The 23,599-nt window shown below is 40.1% G+C and overlaps 1 protein-coding gene across 1 annotated transcript in view; it reads left to right on the top strand.

Moving 5' to 3' along the window:
• The window catches only part of KIZ (kizuna centrosomal protein), a 126,102-nt gene that overhangs the window by 81,205 nt on the left and 21,298 nt on the right, over window positions 1-23,599 (top strand). The window contains 3 exon segments of the mRNA XM_077750154.1: window positions 3,200-3,320; window positions 13,138-13,303; window positions 14,182-14,247. Of these exon segments, the coding sequence (XP_077606280.1) occupies window positions 3,200-3,320; window positions 13,138-13,303; window positions 14,182-14,247 (353 nt within the window).

Below are 23,599 nucleotides of genomic sequence, written 5' to 3'. Positions count from 1 at the left end.
AAAGTGGAAAAACTTTTTAAAAACTTGAAAAAAACTTTAAGTCCCACTTTGCATATCTTCTGATATGGTGTATTCATGTAGCACCATAGGCAAGACTTCATGCAAAGACAGCCATGTCTCTTGGACTCCTTGCACAATCTATCCTGAAATAAACTGCAGAAAAGCTTGGTTTTGTACTTTAATTTTTGACTTAGCTGTTCCAAAGTCACAAATTCTAGATACTATACCTCTTTCAAGAGTTCATTTTGCTGCTTGACCGCCTGCAAGTCAATTAATGGTTTTGTCCTTTTGTGAAGTATGCATAATAAATATAGGAAACCTTAGTGAGTTCTTCATCCTAGGACCCAAGGGATGGTTATAGTTGGTGGGAGTATTAGTAGCCAGAGTCTTGCCTTGGCTTTTCCTCAGCAGAAATCTTGTGTATCCGTCACCAGAGAGATTGGTCTCTGAGCATGCAATCTGTCCCAACTAATTTAATTAATTTAATTCATCCTAATTCAACTTGTTTTCAAGTTTAATTCAATTTAGCTAAACATGCTTTCATACCAGAAAAACAATTGATTTACTCATTATAAGAAATACAGCAGTTGAATAGACTAGAATTTGCTCATGTCCTGTGAGTGTATTTTCCCAGTAGGAAAATCTATTGTGAAACCAAATGTAGATGGATGTTCCTTCATTTATATAGAATCAGAACAAAGGAATTGGGTGGCATTATGACTTCAGTGAAATCTGAAAGAAACCAAGAAATTCAACTTGCTGAAGGAGCTTTCTACCAAACCAGCCAGGAACTTTAGAATCATTCTGGGAAGTTTTTAAAGAAGTTCAAGGATCCCCATGACACATCCCACTTTATGCAAGTCTTGGTTTGGTCAACCAAAGATTATAACAATTGAGATGCATTAAAGAAGGTTCTGAATTGTACATACACTTACTTTTTCCCCAAGATATTTTATTATGAAAATTTCCAAACATACAGAAAAATTAAGGGAATGGTACAGTAAGCATCTGTACAACCACCATCCAGATCTACCATTGACTTTTTATTGCACACACATATGTCTGTCTTTCCATCCTTCTGTCCATCCGTCAATCTCAGTCATTTATTTTTATGCATTCCCAATCAAATCATGGACATCAGTACACTGTTTCCTTAACTTTTTACTTTGAAATAAAAATTCACAAGAGCAAATATAACAACATAATGAGATCCCATGTACTCATCATCCTGATCCACTGATTGTCAATATTTTTTAGACTTGTGTTATTTCCTTCCCTTCCCCACATTTTTTCTTGAGTCATTCAAAACAGACAAAACATTTCATTTATAAATATAAATACTTCTGTCTCTAATTCATAAGCATTTAATACATTACTGTTTAATTAGATTCTTTATTTAATGCCTGTTCTTTGCCAGTTGGCCTTGATAGTCTCAGTCTTGGATTCAGTCTTTTTACATATGATTTGTTTGAATCAGGATCCAAGTGCTATTACCCATAAACTGGTGGTTCGATCCAAATACAAGATTATATTCCAGGCCAGTTATGTTGGCAAGATGACATTGTAAGTGGTGCTAGTACTTCTGCTACACATATGTAGGCAGCACATGATGGCTGGTCATCCCACTGTTAGTGTTGCTAGAACTGATCCATGGGTTCATGCACTGGCACACTGATACATTTAGTACAACATTTACTGCTACACAGTTTTCACAAAATTATAATAATCTCTTAGATGCATTCATTAATATGGACTTATGAAATGGTGACTTTTCTAATTTGTCCATTTGTTCTGCATTTATTAGTTGGAAGAACTTTGTCCATCAACTACTTGGTAACCCTGAAATGCATTTTTTTTTTACCACAAAGGCAGGATAAATGATACTGTCCCTTTACTTACCAACTTTCAGAATGAGTAGTTGCCCGACCAGCCTCCAAAAGTTTGTTGCTTGGCTTATATTTTCAGTTGTGGTAAAACACACCGCAAAAGTTGCCATCTTAACCATTTTTAAGTAAGTGTTCAGTAGCATGAAATACATTCATATTGTTGTGCAATATATCCCCAGAACTTTTTCATCTTACAGAACTGAAACTCTATACCCATTAATCAACTCTCCATTTCTCCTTCCCCCCCACCCCCAAGTCCCTGGAAAGCACCATTCTGCTCACTGTTTCTATGAATCTGACCATTTTAGGTGCCTTATGTTACATTGAATCATACAGTATTCGTCTTTTTGTGACTAGCTTATTTAACTTAGTATAACGTCCTTAAGATTCATCCATGTTGTAGCATGTGACAAGATGTACTTGCTTTTCAAGGCTGAATCCAAAAGTTTTTATTATTTTTAAAACATATATTTTTATTATTTATTTTTTAAATGAATTCGTGATTTTCATATATTTGCTGTGTTTCAGTCCATTGCAGTCATTATTCTTGTTGATGCTCAAACTGTTTCATCTTGGTCCAGTGGGATTCCCCTCCAGGGAGCCTCTGAGGACTTTTAACATGACTCAGTAGCCTCTGAGAGCTTCCCTACTTTGTGATGCCCAGATATTCCAGGCTTATCTGGTACATCTCCTTCCCTAGAGATGTACTACATGCCAGAGTCTGCGCGTATAATACATGCTCACTTTTTCCTCTTTATAATATTATCTAAATGCTTTTTAATTACAAGTAGACCATAGTAAGAGTATAACAAGGATAAACTGTTGTTCAGAATGAAATATGATGGGTTTCTCTTAACCACACATGAGGAGCTAGACCATCTATGCCATGATTTGAAACCATGGCTACATATTAGAACCACTCTGAGGGCCTTTAAAAAAATCCCAATGGCCAGGTCACACCCCAGCCCAGTTTTACTAGATCCTTTAGGGATGGCACCGGGCACCTAGAATCTGCAAAGTTCCCCAGGCGTTTCCAGTGTGCGGCTAAAGGTGAGAATGCTCATTTAGCAATGAAATCATAACCAAAATAAATTTCAAAAAGATACCTGAACTTTGAAAATTACCTTAGTCTAGAATATATTAGGTTCCTGACTTTTCTGGATAAGTTATTCTTTATTAGCTTGATTATGGGGCCTTTAAAAATGAAGGAATCTCCTTAGTCATACAGTACTGCACATGTCTAATGTGTCTCCTGTTTGTGTGTGTGTGTGTGTGTGTTTGTTTTTTTGTTTGTTTGTTTGTTTGTTTTGTAGATCTGAACAAGCTTCAGGTCAGCATGTTGCCGCCTTGAAAGAACAAGATAATTCTATCAGAGAAGAAGTAGCTAAGCCATCTGAAATTTTCCCAGTCAAAAAAGTGAACCAGACGACAAGGGTCAGTAATTTTTATTTTAAAAAAATGAAGTTTCAAGATTATACAAATGATTCATTTGAGGAAACAGTCATCTTCTTAACAATGGTTAAAATATTTGGAAAAAAATGTTACTTAATAAGTGAGGTTTTTGTAGTTTGTTTGTTGGCACTTTCTGATCTCAGGCCTTTTGCACAAAGTTTTGTGTAGGAATCTCAACCCCCTACATTCAGATCCTGGAGGTAACCTAATCGAGCATAATGACCACTACATTTGCAGTAACTTAGAAGCATCTTGTAGCATTCTGGTTTTCTTTCCCCACTCCATACTTTAAAAATACTGAACAGTCTAGGGCACCTGGGTGGCTCAGTTGGTTTAGTCTGACTCTTGATTTCAGCTCAGTTCATGATCTTGTGGTTTAGAGATTGAGCTTGGGAGATTGAGCACCACGACAAGTTTCCCACTGAATGCGGAGTCTGCTTAAGAATCTCTCGGGGCGCCTGGGTGGCTCAGTCGGTTAAGCATCCGGCTTCGGCTCAGGTCATGATCTCGCAGTTCGTGGGTTCGAGCCCCACATTGGGCTCTGTGCTGACAGCTAGCTCAGAGCCTGGAGCCTGTTTCAGATTCTGTGTCTCCCTCTCTCTCTGGCCCTCCCCTGCTCACGCTGTCTCTGTCTCTGTCTCTGTCTCTCTCTGTCTCAGGAAATAAATAAAACAAACAAACAAAAAAGAATCTCTCTCCCTGCCCCTCTGCCCCATTCACATGCTCTCTTTCCCCCTCTTTCGCCTAAAAAATTTGGGGCGCCTGGGTGGCTTAGTCGGTTAAGCGTCTGACTTTCGCTTAGGTCATGATCTCGCGGTTGGTGGGTTCGAGCCCCGCGTCGGGCTCTGTGCTGACTGCCAGCTCAGAGCCTGGAGCCTGTTTCAGAGTCTGTGACTCCCTCTCTCTCTGACCCTCCCCTGCTCACTCTCTCTCTCTCTCTCTCCTAGAAATAAATAAAAACATTAAAAAAAATAAAAAAAAATAAAAAATAAAAAATACTGATCATACATGTTAATTCATCAAATACATACTGATCCATTTCCTTACAAAGGTACCAGCCCAGATCCATTGAAGGGAAAGAGATAAATAAAATGTGACATCTCCTTCTGGGGAATGGCATAGTAGGATGTGTGTAATAAGAAAATACCAGAGAATATGAGCCTTCAGAAAAAGGGGCCAAGCCATTTGGAGAACCAGTGAGACAGACTTTACGGTGGAGGTAGCAGAGAAGTATGTGAAGTGACCCTTAAAAGAGAAACAGAATGGGGCTCAGTCAGTTAAGCGTCTGACTCTTGTTTTCAGCTCAGGTCATGATCTCATGGTTTGTGAGATCAAGCCCAGTGTCAGGCTCTGCCCTGACAGCACCAAGCCTGCTTCTCTCTCTGCCCTCCCACCCTCCCTCTTTCTCTCAAAATAAATAAATAAACTTGAAAAAGGGAGAAAGACTGAATTTTGACGGGCTAAGAGTACAGGGGATTGCATCAGGCAAGGAGGGGCAGGGGCAACAGGGAAGGGCTGTTAGAAGCCAAAAAACAGACCCGGAATGTAGAGTCGAGCTCTACTCCTCGTGGCTGAACAGTGGGCTTCAGACTAGCAGTGGTGAGCAAGAAGGTCCAAGGTAGTCCAGGGCCCTGTGTGCAGTGTCCATCCAGCCCAAGGAGGGTGTTTCTGTTTGGTTTAGTGGACCCTGGAAAGCCCTGAGAGCTTTTTGAGCAGAGCCTTAGGTTTTGGACTGAGAAGGCAGAGGAGGGAGCCCCACAGTGGTTCTGACCAGAGAAGATGGCACCTGAAGGTGAGTGTGAAGATGCTGGACAGAAAGAGAAAAGCAATGGAGCAGATTCCCTAGAGGAGCACTAGGGAGGACCCAGAAGCCCAGGTCTAGAGTGCGCCCATTGTAGTCTTCGTTGTTCCCTAGAAGGCCATCTATTGAGAGAGATGGCACTTCCCCTAAATTTATTGTCTTGTCAATGTGTCTTGTCTCAAAGTATGTTTTCTCATCTTTATCTGTAATCTGAGGTTTTCTGGCTTTGATCCTTTTTAAGTTTTTATTTTTATCATGTTCAAAGTTCAAGGATTTGACATGTGTCCCTCTTGGAGGTAAGCTTTACCCCCTCTGCACCAAAGTCACATGCCTGTGTCACTGTGTGATCCAGAGCCTCTGCCATAGCCCCCCTCCACACACCCCCATAAGCCTTTCAAGGCACCTTCAGCCCTTCCCAAGCCCCCTTTCCTTGTCTCTTTAAAAAAGAAAGATTTTAAGCATTTCAAACGTACACACATAGAATGATGTAATGAACTCAACAGTGCCACACCTGCCCAAGTTCATGCATGTTACCATTGTACCATATTTGTTTCAAACCTCACCTTCTGCCTCCCCTCCCCCATCACCCTACCCCTCCCCTCCCTCTACTTACCTGCTTCATCCTCCCTTTCCTTCTTCTGAAATAAATTATTGCAGATATAGATACAGCCCACATGCGCTTTTCACAGATCCCATTTCCCTTTTCACAGATAACCTTGTATGTATCCTTCCTGCACACATTTGCATTTTACAGCATTTTGTGGGACTCAGTAAATAAAGGACAATATTCTTTAGGAAAAACAGGTCCATTCCATATCTGTTGATAAAGGTAGTTCTTAGAAAGATTTTATTCTCAGGTTTATTGTCCATTTTATTTAGTACTATTTTATAACAACATTGTTTTCCATTCATTCCATTCACTGCAAGCACTTCGCATCTCAGCCATGTCACAGGTGAAAGATGTATCGGGGCATCCTGGTGGCTCAGTCAGCTAAGCTTCCAACTTTGGCTCAGGTCATAATCTATATCATGGTTTATATTTTGAGCCCTGTATCAGGCTTGCTGCTGTCAGCAGAGTCTGCTTCAGATCTTCTGTCCCCCTCATTCTCTGTCCCTCCCCCATTTGCGCATACGTTCTCTCTCTCTCTCAAAAATAAACATTTTTTAAAAAGGGGTGAAAGAAGTATTGGTCTGCTGCCCTTTGCTATCTAATCATCTCATTTTTTTTAAGTTGTTCATATTAGAAAACATATTCTAAGTTCCAGACAACAATTCAGTCATAATTTTTCAAATAATAAATCCATTATTAATGGAAAGGGGGCTGCCCAATTAATAACTTAGGAATCAAATGATAGTCTGCCTCCCCAGCACGTTTATTTAGATTCTTTAAAAAAAATTTTATTTTAATTTTAGACAGAGAGAGAGAGTGCAAATGGAAGGAGAGAGGCAGAAGGAGAAAGAGATAAAATCATAAAATAAACAGGCTCCACACTGAGCATAGAGCCAAACCTGGGACTTGATCCTATGACCCTGGAATCATGACGTGAGCTGAAATCAAGAGATGGACACTCAACCGACTGAGCCACATGGGTCCCATTAAAAAAATTTTTTTTTTATTTTAGAGAGAGTCCCTTGGTAGATTTTTTTGTTCCTTTTTAAATGATCCTAATTTCATCTTAATGACAATCATAAACATTACCAACAAATTAATGACAAAGTCCATCCTTAGAAATAGAAGTAAGCAGGCAGTTTCTGTTAGTTTGGGACCGAAGAAATGCACAGCCTGAAAGAACTACATTACCAAAATGACATGAGCAACACATGAACTTTATGACAAATGAACATGAGCCTTGTGAACTTTATGACAAAATGCTTTTGTGGGTCCTAGGACTGCTTTCATTTAAACATCATCCTGTCACAATTAGCAAAATCTAGTGTTTTTGAGTTGTTTCTCTGCATTGAAACAATATACACATTTAGAAAATAGTATGGGTTAAATATTTCCCCATAGATAAAAATCATGAAACTAAGAGATTTTCAAAATTTAAGGAAGCTCTACTAGAAATTACTTGGTTAAGAATCTAATGAAGCTCAGAAATATTTACTTTGATCTCTTGGGTAAATGGCTAATTAAACAGCCACATGTAAATGATGTTTACCTGTGGGTCCCTTTGCTGTCAGCTGGAGTCAATCCCGTCTCTTGAGTAAATACATCATTAAAGCTGCCGAAACTCGGATTATGTCCCCTCGAGACCAGATAAGATCCACAGCACCTGCATAACCTATTAGGTAATTACATAATTGAACTGCATGCTTTTAAATCAGAAAAATTTGTAATTACTTTATGTGGACAAAAAAATGAATTGGGTGCTTCATTAAAACACAAAGTGCTTCTTTTCTCCTACGTGATGTCTCTTTCCACCCAAGAGAATTTCTCCAGGCAAAAGCTGAGTGGCTTGCTGGTGTCTTTCACAGAGTAGGTCAGTCCTGTCCGCCACCACACATGTACCAGTAGGGAGACAGGTGACTGGTCACAGAAATCCTTCACCTCTCTCTAAATGGTGAGCTGGGTTTTTTTTTTTTTAATCTTATCTCTTGAATACTCATTTACAGGCCCGTATGAATACTTTCCCCTTTCTTCTAACTGCTCCGAAAGTAAAATCCCCTTCTTTTTGTATCCCTTTCCCCTCCTACAACTTAGATATAACTGAAGAGCATTTCACTTTAAACTCTGAAAACTTACTTTTGGTGTGGAAAAGGAAGATTCATGAGGAAAGTCAGTTAAATATGTATATTAGGGTAAAATGTCATATACTGTAGACAGCCCTAATTCCCTTGCTTTTTTGTATCAGCATTAATAGCACTGATTTACATATAGAATAGGATTTCTTTTTACTAGGTGCTTTCACGTTCACTTTCTGTTTGTATTTGTACTGTCCATCACAGAAATCAGATTCTTTTAGGGCTATCATAAGTTTAAAAAAAAAAACTAACAGAAAAAAACTTGCAAACTTGGAATATTAAGGTAAACAGAATGAATAAAAGAAAAATTTCCATTTAAATTGTAGTGTGTAGTTTTTAATATTTAACATATTGACAAGCGTGGGTTATACTGACTGTGTACTTCCCTTCATATCATCACATTCCCTTCCACATCATTTCAGACATCTGTGTGGATATTTGAGACCCCTGTGTGGATGCTCCCAAGACCCTTGTGTGGATACTCCAGTCTCCTTAACCACGCTTCTGTTGAACATTTGTGGGGTTTTTTGTTTTGTTTTATTTGCTTTTGTTTGTTTTTGCATTTTTAAAAAATTGTTAAGAGAGAATGCTCACAAGCCAGGGTCAGGGTCAGAAGGAGAGACAGAGAGAATCTTAAGCATGCTCCACGCTCAGCTCAGAGCCAGACATGGGGCTCGATCCCACACCTGGAATCATGACCTAAGCTAAAAACGAGAGTCAGATGCTCAACCAGCTGAGCCACCCAGACACCCCAAACATTTGTTTTTAATTGTTCCTCTAGTAAAAAAGTTTTAAGGAACATCTGAGCAATTCAGTTTTTACAACTGCCACGCTATCTCCTTAGGATTAATTTCTAGATGTGGAATTGTCAAGTCAGAGGGTGTGTGCCTCTCGCAGGCAACAGCTATGCTGATACATCTCACTCTGGAAGGGTCATCAGTTATGAAGAATGAAGGAAAATATCATTTCTCTGAGCTTTTTATGAAACTGGATACTACTGACTTTTTTCTTTTTGAGTACCAGCATTTGGAGCGCAAATGAGATCCAATTTTTTTGGTTCATTTGACCTTTATAATACAATTGAGGTCAAATTTTCCCCTACCTATTTGTTACCCATTTGTATTTTTCTTTTATAATTTGCAGGTCCATGTTCTTTGCTCATTTTTCTATTAGGTTAGTAATATTTTTTCTTATTGACTTGTAAGAACTTTTTTAATATAAATTGGTACAATTTGTTACAATATTTGGTGCAGTTTGATTTTCTCCTTTGATTTATTTTAATGGTGTTTTAGACATGGTGTCTTTTCCAGTAATATCTGCATTTGTCTATGCATGTGAATATCACAATTGATATAAATTAAGAGATGACTCTTGGGATTCTAGGCCTAGCAGGATCCATATTTAAACTGGACTTTGAGAAAAATTCTAGGAGAGTTGAACCAGTAACTCTAGGTGTCCTAGTATAATTCATGGGACAATTTATCTTTCCTAAGATCTGAAATGTGGAGCTACCACCATCAGGGATCCTGCAAACAGTGTGTGGCTTGGCATTGAATTTCCCTTTCTCCTGGCTCCTGGGAGGGCAGAAAAGTGAGGGGACTAGTTTGTTGATATTGACTGAGGCATCAGACAACTGAGAGAAGACAGTCTCCATCTCTCCTCTGGGCTCCAAATGTATGAAATCAAAGAGAGCCTTTATTTGCTAACGGATAATTTGAATCCCAAGCATAGTCCATTCATAAGCTCCATCAGGAGGCTGGTAGTAAAGTTGTTGTCTGGTGGTATTTTTCACGTAGAGAGCTCCAATTTGCAGAGCCCATTCAGTCCCAGCGTGAGCTGTGTGAAGTAGCCTGTTCGCTCTTCTCTGAGCTTTTGTTCCTGTGCAGGTACTGGTTAGTGTTGTGGCCTCAGACTGGAAGCTGCTTCAAATTGGGAGCTTCCTTAGAATATGCCCTTCTGAAAGGTCTGCAAATGGTATGTCTTGAGAATGTATTATAGATGTTTCTTCTGACTCTGCAGAAGTTGTTTTTGACTTGAAACTTTCTGACTATTCCTTTCTTGTCTGAGGCTGACTTTTCTTTCTTTCCTGCTTATCATTATTCCCTGTTTTTAGGGCCTTATATTGTGGGTTCCCTTACAGATGACCTAGTGGGCACATCTGCTGTTCTCTCTTGTCTCCATGATCCTGTAAAGCCAAGCTGGCCATTCTCATGTTATAATTTGACCCTCTACCAAAAATCCTTACAGATATAAAAAAGTCATTGTTAAGACATTACCTATGGGGCACCTGGGTGGTTCGGTTGGTTGACTGTCTGACTCTTGATTTCAATTCAGGTCATGATCTTGTGGTTCATGAGATTGAGCCCTGAGTCGGGCTCTGCACTGATAGCATGAAGTTTTCTTGGGATTCTCTCTCTCTCTCTCTCTCTCTCTGTCCCTCCCCCACTCATCTACTTCTCTCTCTCTTTCTCTCTCTCTCAAAATAAATAAATAAACTTAGGGGAAAAAAAGAAACTATCTATAGAATTATCTTAGAAGATGAGTCCTTTTTATAAATGTCTCTATGAAGAAAAGTAAGAAAAATCCTAGAGACAAGAGTATTGAGTAGTGAAGATAAATGGCATGAAATATACAAAATAAATAAAAACCTGCAGTAAGCCCACCACTCTCCTTACGTCTCTGGAGTAAAAGAAGAGGGTGTGCTCAGTGTAGAACTAGTGGCAGTGCTGGTATGGTTATCAATCATATAGGGACTTATTAGAAGGACATTTACTGTATTATTATAGCATTTTATTCTGTTTTCTTTTGAGACCCAGTTGAAACCAACTAAAGGAAAAAGGATCACATAAGGGATCCCTTCCATGAAAAGGGATGCACAAACCAGAGAGATAAATTATGTGTCATTTCTGAGGGCCTAGTAAGAAGTAATCTGAGTCACTGGCAACCCCAGTTTCTGGTGTCTGCAAATTCTACAGCATAAAGCACAAGATGCTTCAACAGCCCTTGAACAATTCTATTCTTAAGATGTGTGTTAAGACAGGGACTGTTATGAAGTCATGCCAAGAAATTATTAGTTATACCTGTTGCATAGGATAAGATGGGGAAGAAATACATATTTGAGGTCCTTTCAGAATGTTTGGATTATTTTAACTATCAGAAAAAGATATGTACAGCTTTCACTACAGAATTTGGGCCAATTCTTTTTGTTCATATTCTAAAATGCTTTTCACATAGCCAGGATTCTTGGGGACACAGAATTGGAGCTTAACTCTCTGGGGGAAGAGACTAGATCAGGGTGGAAATCTAGAACTGAGACATGCAAGGATGATCCGGAGACCAGCTGAGAGACGGCAGTTCAAGGAGGTGGTCCTACTTTTTATACCTCTCTTTCTGGACAGATTCTGGAAGCAGGTACAGCACAGTGATCCATGTAGGCAGCTGGGATTGGGGCACTATGGCAGCCAGCAGGGGGAACCAACTCTCGCTTGAGCTTCAGAAACAGGACTCTACACCCAAACCCTAGTCTGCAGAAGCAGGGATACCGTGCAGATCATCCCAGTATAGAGTGACCACAACTGAAGTAAAAGTAAAATCAAGGACTAATTTAAACAAATAGAGGGATTACTAGAAGTGGACTACAGACAGACCCTGGGTGTGAGTCTGACATAATGCAAAGTTAGGCTAGAATTCCTTAAATTCCCTACAGTCATGGCATCCTCTATAATAGGCATGAGTCCAGGAGGCCAGCTGGTCCTAGGAAAGGCAGAAGGCAAGAACCTTGCAGAAATGTCAAGGCTAACGTCAGTGACTTCGAAATATGTTCCAAGCCAAACTCACAAAATTATTATCTTCTCTCTTGTTCACTAGATAATTACAGTTTTACCACTTTTCACTTAGACTAGTGATAACCTGTAAGGCTTTGTCCAATCCCACTCTTCTGCAGTCTTGTGCTCATTTCCCACAGGTTGGGTTCGATACCACCCTGCGTTTACTCCTGTTGTCAGATACCAGTGATAGGTCAGCACCACCACCTAGGTTTCCTCTGCCAAAAAACTGGGCAAATCATCACTTCTAAGTAGGAAATGAGATAGAACATATTCCCTGGAAGGAGATGATGTCATTATTGGTGACCTCTTCTTACGAGTGTATTTTTATTTCTTGGGAGGAGAGTGCTGACCTGATGAATAGACATGAGTATTAACCTGTCCCATTAATTGACATTTGTTCTCTATCACTCAAGTTGGCCATGATGAAATATGTGCCACCTGCCTGCTCATGAGGTAAAACATTCAGGGCCCTTTTTTTTTTTTTTTTGTTAATTTTTTAATGCNCGGGGCTCGAACCCACAAACCGCGAGATCATGACCTAAGCGAAAGTCGACGCTTAACTGACTAAGCCACCCAGGCGCCCCGTTAGGGCCCTTTGAAAACAGATAGGCAGTGTGGCAGGTGAGTTTCCCAAGCTCCCCAGCAGACTGAGGGGCAAAGTGCAGAGTGTCTTTATCCTTGATTAAAGACTACGATTTAGAATAAGATTAGCTCTCTTTTTGCTTTAGTATATCTTCCTCAGCCACAATGTTTTTCTGCAATCTCCCCATTTTGAGGAAGTTCAAGGGTCATTTCTAGAAGGATGAGGATACCGGGGCACTGGGTAGCTCAGTTGGTTAAGTGTCTGACTCTTGATTTTAGTTCAGGTCATGATCTTATGGTTCTTTAGATCAAACCCTGCAACCTGGCACCTGCTGGGGATTCTCTCTTTCCTTCTCTCTCTACCCCTCCCCTACTCATTCTCTCTCTCTCTCTCTCTCAAAATAAATAAATTTTTTAAAAATAGAAGGATGAGGATACCTCCAGTTCACATTTTTCCAGATCTCTTTTACATTCCAAACCAACTGTCTTACATGCCCAAAAAACAGATTCATGCAATGAAAGAGTAAATCTTGGATAAACGAGCCCAGATTAACAGAGGTACTCACATCTCACATACATACTTCATGAGTTAACATTTACACATTCCATAAGTCCTCAAAAAAGGTATCACTGCAAGTGCAAGTTGTTGTAAAGAAATTATGCTGGAAAATAATAAGATGTTGTCTTATCTTGAAGACATTTAAATTTCAGTTAAATGTCAGGAAGCAAATTAAATCCCAAGTAAAGCTTAACCTGAAATTACATTTGAAGGCTGGGTTTTTGAGACCAAGGGTAATGTAACTAGAGTTTGTTTTTATTTCTTTGTGCTTTCTTTTAAACACTGTAGGCAACAGCATTATTGAAAAAAGCCTTTACAGAAGAGTGTGATGATAGGTCAGCTATTCACAGTAATGAATCATCTTGCAGCTTGCCATCTATTCTGAATGACAATAGTGGAATAAAGGAAGCAAAGCCCCCTCTGTGGCTCAACAGTGTTCGTACAAGGGAACAAGGTAACTATTGTTATAAATTCTGTCCACAGAAGAAATGCATTCAGAGTCACCATAACATCCTCTTTCTCAAGGTATACCTATAAAATTAAGCTGACTAGAGAATACCTCTGATTTTAATAGGCATGATGTTACTTGTTTTAAGCCATCTTTTAGTAAATATATTTGTTTTCCTTTAGTCTAACAGGAATGGAAAACTTAATCATAAGTCTGCAGTTCTGCTGAATTTCCAATAAAATAAGTTTTCATGAGTAATGAAATCTTAGCAAAATTGATCTCTTAGAAGTAGATTGTTTTGATCCTGTCACACAGATGAAGCTGATTCCATTAAAATGATTCCATGGAATACTGTGAAGTTTTTGATATCACTTAGTAAAATTTACTCATAATTTGTAAACATTCTTTTTAATTGTAATGGAACCTCATAAGAGTCTAAACAGATGACCAAGAATCTGAGTTTATGCCTCCCCAATTTAATAACCAATTTTTAGTGTCCAGAAATTGTGGTAATTTTAGTGTTACTGTTAAGACATGCCACTAACCTGCTGTGAAGTTATTTCCAAACCAGTCATGAGTTCTCAGGACATACTCAGCAGGTGATATACATGGGGAGGATGTGGAGTTCACTTTTTTTAAACCTCATTTGAATTTGATAGATGTCAGGCTAAATTATTTTGCTGGAAAGCAACATAGAGATAGCCTTCGGTTTAGAATCGGTTTCCTTTTAGGAACAGTACTATTTTATACAAAAAAAATAACCAAAAACCGGACATGGAGAGGCAATGAAAATAAATGGAATGGCAGTTTTAAAAAAAAGACAAAGGTTACTCCATAAATATATCCTTGAAATACACTCTTATCATCATCTGTTCTGTTTTTAGAAGTTTCCAGTGGCTGTGGAGATGAGAGCAGGGAAGAAAGCATGGCAGCAAAGATCCCCATCACAGGTAAAGTTACTGTCGCCTGAGAGTTTCAAACACAATATTCAACCTTATTAGATAATTAGGACCTCCTAGGTTAGTGGTTTGTGGACTCCACTAAGAGCAAGGATATTCAACTGCTGCGTGCTGCAGCAGGAGATTAAATTGTACGAGCAGGACATGTGAGGTTACGTTAACATTAACCAAGGTGGAAAATAACCGTGTCTATTGAATTCTTCATAATCGTGTCATACATTTACACATGTGAGCACCGCCATCACACAGCCTTTCAGCACCTGCGTCTGGGTGACAAGGTCAGTCTCCATAGGGAACACCCAGTCATTATATGGCAAACTACAGATGTTTCTGATGTTATTCTTCTTTCCTGTGATAATTGAATGTGTATCATTAAAATAAGAGCAAGGGGGGAATGCCAGACAGAAAGCTTGCCTTGTACCTCCTATAACTTAAAACTAACCAAAAATAGGAGGTGGTTAGCCTGTCTGATAATGTAACAATTTTAGCAGTAAGGTTTCATCAAGACCTATTAAGATTTCTGCACATGTATTAGGCTTGTTTAGATGGAATCTGAATATCATTACTTTTTTTAGTTTTAGAATATCAACAGCAGCAATTAGTATTCCGAACAGAGTTCTATTTGTCGTACATCTAAATTTACTAGTACCTTATTTTGTAAAGTGGTGTCCTACTTCATTAGAAATTCAAAGGTCTGACTTTAAATATTTATACAAGTAAATACACCATTGCACAGAGGTACTGAGGCATGCATCTGCATATGTGGTAGTTTTGTTGTTTATAAGCAGAAAAGAATGACTTTCTTTTATGGCAGTACAATTCATGGCCTGGTGATTAATTTTTTAAGCCCATGTTTCTGTGATGAACTCTGGTTTTGAAAAGGGAGTTTATAGTAGAGCAATTATTGTATATATTCTGCATCAGATAATATTTCACTCCAAAATGCAGAGGTTTTCTTTTCTTTTAAACCTTTCCCCAGTGAGCTGTTTATTGCTTTTTTATTCTTCATTTTGAGAAAACTCTGATAGAGTCACTTTTTTATTTTTTATTTTTTTATGAATAGGAGTATAGATGATTCCAAACTGCAAATAACCAAGAAGTCATTTGGGTGCTTTTCCTTCGCAGTTTATCTTTGAATGCACAAGTATCTAATGACCCCTGAAGTTATTTCAGTAATGACAAAGGCTTATTGGGTGGAAACCAGGAAGTGATCCACTTACCCATTCTTACTTCTCCAGTGTTCTTTGGAATCATATCTTGCAAGTACATGACTCTCCCCCCAAATTAATGCAAATGGTATTTTCTCATAGATTTTCTTTAGAACAGAAGAGATAGTTAAATACTGGGCTTTCAAATTTTTCTCCTCTTCAAGCAGAAAGGGGTGTGACAAGCCTAGAAGTAACAATTATTGCAATAATTTCTTTAAAGATCCTAATGGCAAATAACCCTTGTTACCTCTAGGCTTGTCACACCCCTTTCTTGAATACTGAGAAACAAACTGAGGACGGATGGATGTGGGGGGGAGGGGGGAGATAGGCATGGAGGAAGGCACTTCTGGGTATGAGCACTGGGTGTTACATGGAAACCAACTTGACAATAAACTATTTGTAAAAAAAAAAAAGAAAAGAAAAGAAAAGAAAAGAAAAGAAAAGAAAAGAAAAGAAAAGAAAAAGAAAAGAAAAAAGAAATTGCAACTCCATCAACATGTCATTGACCTATCAATAGTTGGCAGTTAAAAACAAAATGTTTTGTGCCTGGTTGTATGCCAAAGTAGTAGTCATAAACTAACTTGGGAAATGTGAAAAAAAAATATACAAAGCCAGTGACTTTGTTTGAGCATTGCCTTCTCTCCTGGCTACCACACTCTCCTCTGTGCTCCCCACCCACCAGACCTCCCATGAAGTTAATGTTTGAGGGCCTCAGGCACCCTGACCCTGCCTAATACTATTGTCCCATATGTCACTGAAGTTACTTTGATCTTAAGTTCTTTTTTTTTTTTTTCATTTTTTTCCAGATATAACTGTCATATAACATTGTGTTAGTTCAGTCTCCAAGTTCTTGATCATCATCTCTTTATTAGGTCTTTGTGACTTTTGGCATAATTATTTGGAAATTTGGCCTTTGGTAGAATAGGGCAGGTGTATCGTTTGGCTTAATATAGAGTCTGCCACCCCCTTCATAATAATTTTGTTGAGGCTTTCCTGTTGTATGAGCTTCATTCCTTCTGGAGTTTTCCAAAGGAAAAGAATATTCCAGAGGCTGTCCTCTGGGAGTTGAGATGTGACGGCTGAGCCTGGGCTTTGGCATCAGCTCTCTCTGTCAGCTCTTTACCCCCTGCTCTATTTTCCCACCCCTCTGAGCCTCTGTATTGAGAAATCAGACATACTACTTGGCAAGGTTGTCCTAAAGTTGAAATGATGCCATGTGTGTGAAAGCACCAAGCATGTACTACACACTGAATACATGAATGCTACCTCCTAAACTGCAGTAGCCACTTGGGACCAAGACCCATCCAAGCCCTGTGCTGCCATAATTCCTCAGAGACAGCACTTTCCAATAGTACCATTAAATTAGTTTCTGTAAGAAATTTCCACTTGAAAACTCAGTGGATGGTTTAAATCCAGAAGGATGTTTACTTTATCAAAAAAGTCTTAAGGAGAGTTTCATGATATTTTAGGAACTTCTAATTAGTCCCATTAAGAAACCGTACAAGAGGAATTGCAGAAGTTAGTGAAGTAGTTCCTGGTGGTCTCCTTGATGGAGGCCAGATGTCTCTACCTGTGAGGACTTATGCACCATATGCCTGACACGCCCAGGGTTGAGGACATTGCAGGGCACCCTATCACCAGACAGGTCTTCCCTTGGTGCTCTCACAAGTGTCGACGAGCTAATGCAGCATTTCCCCATGTCTGCTCTGTGCAGTACTCCACCCAGAAGATACATCAAGGAGCACGTATTTTGTGACCAAACCCTACGTGACCCCTCTTTCCCTCTATAGCCAGCACAGTGCACTGCAGCATGTCAAAAACTCTTAGAACTTTCAGTGAATAAGCCATTTATTTCTTTATTTTAACTTTAGAGAGAGAGAGAGCATGCATGAGCAGGAAGAGGGGCAGAAAGAGAGAATCCCAAGCAGGCTCCATGCTTAGCATGGAGCCCAACTCAGGGCTCAATCCCACAACCCTGGGGTCATGATCTGAGCTGAAATCAAGAATTGGACACTGAACAGACTGAGCCACCCAGGCTTCCTGTAAATGAACCATTTGAAAGTGTGACTTTAGAGTTTCAAATAACTACTCTCCTATCTGAAAATGGAATCCTTCCTCTAAATGGCCTGCAGAATTAGTGTTTTGTGGGACACATCTTGGGAAATAAAAATATGCACACATATGTGGAACATTTATTAAAACCTTAAGTGTGATGAGGGCACTGGTTTTCTTAACAGTCTAAATTTATCCTTAGTGTTTTCCTGTGGTTCCTTGTTGTGGGAACATCCCTCACGGATGAGGTAGCTTTATAATAAGACCCTGGGCTGCTTTAGTGTAACTAAACCCAGATGATGTTATGATTGAAAGTTATATGTTAGTTATATGTTAAAATGCTCCCCAAATGGACAACCATCAGGTTACAGTAGTAACCTATGACAGTCCAAAGCTCTCCTCTTCAGCATGGGTCCTCTGCGTGACATTATTTGCTTTACAGCCATCTCAGGAGAGATGTAATAAAGAGAGAGGCTGAGGCGAAATGCAGGGCAGGCACCAGGAAGCTGGGCAGAATGGGTGGGAAGCTCTGAAATAGTACTGTTTTCAAAATGACGAGGGTCCTAGGAAAGTTTAACCTGAAAAGGACACAAAAGCTATCTTTAAATATTTGTGGGACTGCCACATACCGAACATTTGTCAAGCATAATTACAGAATGTAGCTCAGGGGGCCCTTATGTGAGTGTTGCAGGAAGGAATTCACAGCTCAGTCATGGAAGAACTTCCTTGCTCTTCACTTCAGCAAAAGCAAGCTGAGTGTCCTCCAGCTGCTGGGTGGTTGAACCATCTCAGGAGTCCACTGTCTAGAGGGACACTGTGGAAGGATTCCTGTTTCTGGGAACGCTAACATTCCTTCCAATGCTAGGAGATTGTCATTCTCAGTCCATCTTAAGGGATTCAGATGTGCCACCGTTTTCATTTCTTCTTTTCCTTTTATTTGCTTATCACTCCCAAACATAGGTTTTCTTGGCAAAGGGGCTCATATTTAAAGAATTTGCTGTCACTCTGAAGGCATCTGCTTTGTTAATCATCATTTGGGAGAGTGAGTTTCATAACCCTGGTTTCCATTATCTATGCTTAATTTTATACAGAAATCCTTCCATACACACCGACACCTACATCCACAGACTATATGATCTGCCGTTTGTTAACACAGTCTGCTCCTTTTATTAGTTTAACAGTTCACACTTAAGAACCCAGGTAGAAATCAAAGATTAATTTGAATATCAATGAATGTGTCATTTTCCGTGTGTACTAAATAGTCTGTCATTTGCACGTATGCTGCACCTTTACTTGAGCTGCGTACTGGAAATAGCAGGACAGCAAAAGACTGCATGCGACCCTGCCCTCACTAAGCCTCCCTCACCCCCAATCTTCCTAACAGCCCTGTGGAATAAACATCAGTAACGTGTTCCACAAATGGTCCAACAGAAATTTAGAAAGCTTAAGATTCCAGCTCAAGGCCACGTAGCTAGGGTGCTGGCTCTTGAACGCAAAGATTGAGATTTAAACCTTGAACTCCTTCCATCCCACCACTCTTCCAGTTTCATTTTACGTGAGAGTCAACTGCATCACGATGTTTCGGTCAGTGAATTTCAGTGTGTATCCCAGCAAAAGAGGAGCTGTGCAAAGGATACTTTGAGAGCACTGATGAACAAAGCCATGCCTTCCCTTTCCCTTGTGTTAGACCTAGAGAGGTGGGCAGCTCGTGAGGCTTTCCCAGCACAGCTGGTACCAGAGGTCTGCCCTTTATAAAGAGGGGCGAGCCTGAGTGCACTTAGGCCTGAGACTATGCACGGGTGTAGGATTTCAGCTCCACAGTGTTTCCCTGAAACACTGAGGCCAGGACTAAAGTGATACATACCTAGCTTATGAGAGAGTCTCCCTCTGAACAGCTTGTACCCCCAGGTAAAACTTCCCACATTGACAATTTTACTTACATTCACATTAAATTTACCTTTGTGGGGTGAGTTTTCATTTCAGCAAGTGATGCAAGCTTATGCTAAATGTCATAAAAACCCATCCCTTAACACAGTATCTGGCACACAGTGGGCACTTATTTCGTCAAATGAATGAATAAAAATGAGAGTATTAAAGGAGTTTCCTTAATGCCTGTTGATTCAGGCCAGAATACTATCTCTTTCAGTCATTCACTCCACCAGTACTTTTCCCACCCCACGTGCCCATCCTGGCAAAACTCATCTCCTTAAGCTCCATGTGAAAAGGCCTCTCAGCTTTTATCTCAAGAGGATTAAGCCTCTAAGAATGTCCATTCAGCCTCTCATTCTTTTGACACCAATTCTCTTGGTCAAGCTGTGTTGAAAGTGGTTGCCTGACTGTGCCATTTCTCACTGATATTCTTCAGCAAGCTGAAATATTCACAGTCATACTAAGGTACGTCCATTTAAAAGCTTTGTGGGAGGTCAGCGTAGACTTGAAGGTTGCCACTTGGGGTTCTGGGCGGTGCTTCCCCAAACACGATTACTAGAGTTTCTCATCACACTGGAAAAGGGCTGGGAACACACAACAGCCTGGTGGTCACTGGTGACGAGATTTTTCCTGGGAGACAAGAGTGCCGTGACAACTTCTGGTGGCCAGAGTACTGGGGCACAACAGCCTCCACTGCTGAGACTTTTCTGAGTGTGTCTCACTTGTCCTGTCCCAAGACAAGTCCCAAATGCACAAGAATCACACGAAGACACGTAACCTGCCGTACCTGACACGGGGAGCTCCCGACTCATGCAGAACCAAAGGAACCTACCACGTGCTCCTGGGCTGCCCAGTGCACTTCCCATGGCCCTCCTGTATGGTGGGGCCAGGCTGCTAGGGCTGCACCCATGGGGCCTACTGCCTACTGCTCGCTAGAGCAAAACATTGTGGGTGGTGGCGTTGATTTAAAGTGGTCAGTAAAGAATGAAAAGCATCTTTCTGTAGAGTGCTCTTGATGGGATGCTCCTGCCTTCAGGGTAATCAGCTCGTAGGAGCCTAGGGAAATTCTCCTCAATGTTTGTGCAATAGAATCCTATGCAGGGTTTTTAAACATCCATGCCCCAGCCACACCCTTGATCAGTTATTTCAGAACCGCTGGGGGTAGGACCCAGGCATCAGTCTTACATAGACCCAGGTGGTTCCCCAGGTTTAAGGACCATGGAGCACGGGGTCTGAAAGCTGAGAGAGCCCTTGCAGGTCAGGTTGTGAAACACCCCCATTTTACACAAGAGACTCAAGTGAAGAAAGAGAAAGAAGAGAGATTGGGTTTTAGATATTTCAATAAAATTGGGGAGCAGGGAGTATATTATTTTCCCAGGACTGCTGTAACAATGTACCACAAACCTAAAACAACAGAACTGTATTCTCTCACAGTTATGGACACTAGAAGTCTAAAATCAAAGTGTCAGGGGGACTGTGCTCAGTCTGAAGGCTCCAGGGGAGAATCTTCCATGCCTGTTCCAGCGGCTGGTGGCTCCTGACATGTGTCAGTCCAGTCTCTGCCCCATGTTCACATTGCCTTCTTTTCTGTCTCCATTTGTTCCTCTTCCTTCCAGGACCCAGTCATTGGATTAAAGGTCAACATAAATCCAGGATAATTTCATCATAAGGTCCATAGCTAATTACATCTGCAGAGAACCTGTTTCCAATGAAGACTACATTGTGAGGTTCTGGATGGACATAAATTTGGGGAGAGATACTTTTCAACCCACTGCAGTGGCTGAGGAGGGGTTTTCTGCATATTTTACGTTTCTAGCATCCAGCTCATCTTTATACAGCAATTATTCTTGGTCCTACTATAAATGATGATGATAATAATATTACTGTCTTTATTTCTGATTCTTCTCATATAAATCATTGCCTGCAGAGCCACTAAAAATACTGTTTTGAAAAACAAATAGTGCCAGTAAAATACAGCTTCCTCCTCAGATTTCACCATCTTTGGAAAGTTAAAGCTTCCATGACTTTCAGAGCTAAAAACTCACTTCCCAGGACTGAGCAGTGTTAAGTGGCAGGCACTAGGGCTATAAATTTACATGTGAAGTAATACCAGCAGGAGTGTTTCAGTTCAGTTTTGGAACGTTTGTTAAAGGGCAGTTTAATAAAGCCTGCCATTTATTTTCAGGTGTAATTGTAGAATTGCTCCATAGAAGTTAAGAATGTGATGTAAATACTTATTTTCTGAAGCAACTCCAGGCAAGTCAGCTGAATCAGGCGTTTCTTCTCTTCTGTATGCATCAGCCTTCTCCCTGGCGATGGATTTACGAGCCCAGAACAACTTGGTAGAGTGGGGTTAATTGCAGAAAATCTGGACATGAAAAGCGATGGTAGTTACGGACCCAACGTGTGTGCCTCACCTTTGCATAGACTTATGGCCTTTAATTTTTAAAATCCCAAATATAATGAGTATTCTGTATTTTCAGATCATGGAAGCACCCATATCCTCATATTCTCTCATTTTCATTTGAGCAGATCACACTTAGACGAATGATTTCTGAATTTTAAGCGATAATCTTTATCTTTAGAATTAGTTTTAGAAATACATCCCCAAATTTTTATTTTCTTTTGCAAAAATGACTGGGTTTGCTGCATCAGCCACACATCTAGCATGGGGCGGGGGGAAGGGGGAGAATTGCGTGGGTGTAGAAATATGTGAAGAGTAAGGAGCAGTGGGAAACTCGGCAGACGGAAAATACTTTTCAAATTTCATTTTAAAATTACTGCACACTTCAGATGGGAATAGTAATTATCGTTCTGTACTCGAAGATGCCCAGTTCTTTGTCGGTTCAAGGTCGTTTTTCTTCTAGCCGGAGTGATAGTACTGTTTGTATCCCCCTTTGTTACTCCTCTTCCGGGCCCAGCTCTTCCCTTTCTTCAGGAGAGATTTCTGCGAAAGCCTTGGGCAGACCCTCTGCCTCAGAGACACCCCTTCGAGGTTGGTGAACCCCACGTTTATCTGGCTCTTGTAACGGGTTGTTAAAAGCACTTGTTCATCAGATATTTTCTTTTTCTTTTTCTTTGTAGATTTAGAAGTATTTTAGCAGGTGTACATTTGCATATAAAAGAGAACAAACGATAAGAAGTTGAGGCTTTTTCCTTCTCCTCTTCTCACCAACATCATCTCCTACCTCCCTTTATTCAGCATGTTTTCTCTTTCTTTCCCTTGCTGTTCCATTTTCTAGACACAAAATGCATATCAAAAAAGAAAAACAGTCTCAGTGATCCCTCACCACTTTTCAGGAAGACAGTTGATTGGGTTTGGCCAGCTTATTTATGTAACAAAGTAGGGAAAAATATATTTATCTCATTGTGTCACCGGTCCGGAATTAATCACCAAGGGTAGATTTTAACACCCCCTCCTCAGGACCTCTTGCCATGTTTTATGTTTTAAACCTCCACTATTTTCTACTTTTTAAACTGAATCTTGACACAGATTGGAGTATACAATGGATGCTTGACTGAGAGACCCAGAAGGGAAAGCTTGAGGACACATGTGTATTTGTTTCTGTGTACATTCGAATCAAAAGAGTTATATTCTTTAGAAACATTTGTTTTATAGAACTATTTACTATTCAATAATTTCCTGAGAGTCTGACATTACCAGTGGGAAGAAGCATTTCTCTGGAGTTCTAAGTTACAGGCTGGAAAGTGACGCCTTAAGGGGCCACCCAGGCCTCCAATTTGCAGACTTAAAGTTTACATACAGTTGGGAAAACTAAAGTCTTATCCCTTGGAACAGTATGAACTTTGCCCCTACCTTGTTTAAGCCAGCTAGCTTGAATCTCTACATTTGTTACTTTTCATCTTTGTTCATTCATTCATTAAGTAACTATGAATTTGCCTGGCAACACAGTGCAACTTTTAACAGCCTGATTTCTCTTCCTTCCAGGAAAGCCTGGGCCTCAGCTGCCACAAACTTCATGCCAGTAACTTTGCTTTTTTGCTTTATAAAGCTTACATCCTTACCTTCTAAACTATTCCAGAAAGATACCTGAATTGTTGGAGCACCCCTAGCAAAAACTAGACTTGCCTCCAAAGAATGTGCAGCCTGGTCCATTCCATACAGATGACTCTTTAAAAATCTCCATACAACT

Source organism: Crocuta crocuta, unplaced genomic scaffold, assembly GCF_008692635.1.
Source record: "Crocuta crocuta isolate KB4526 unplaced genomic scaffold, BGI_CrCroc_1.0 scaffold209, whole genome shotgun sequence".
Lineage (NCBI taxonomy): Eukaryota > Metazoa > Chordata > Mammalia > Carnivora > Hyaenidae > Crocuta > Crocuta crocuta.
This window is presented reverse-complemented; position numbering and strand designations above follow the sequence as displayed.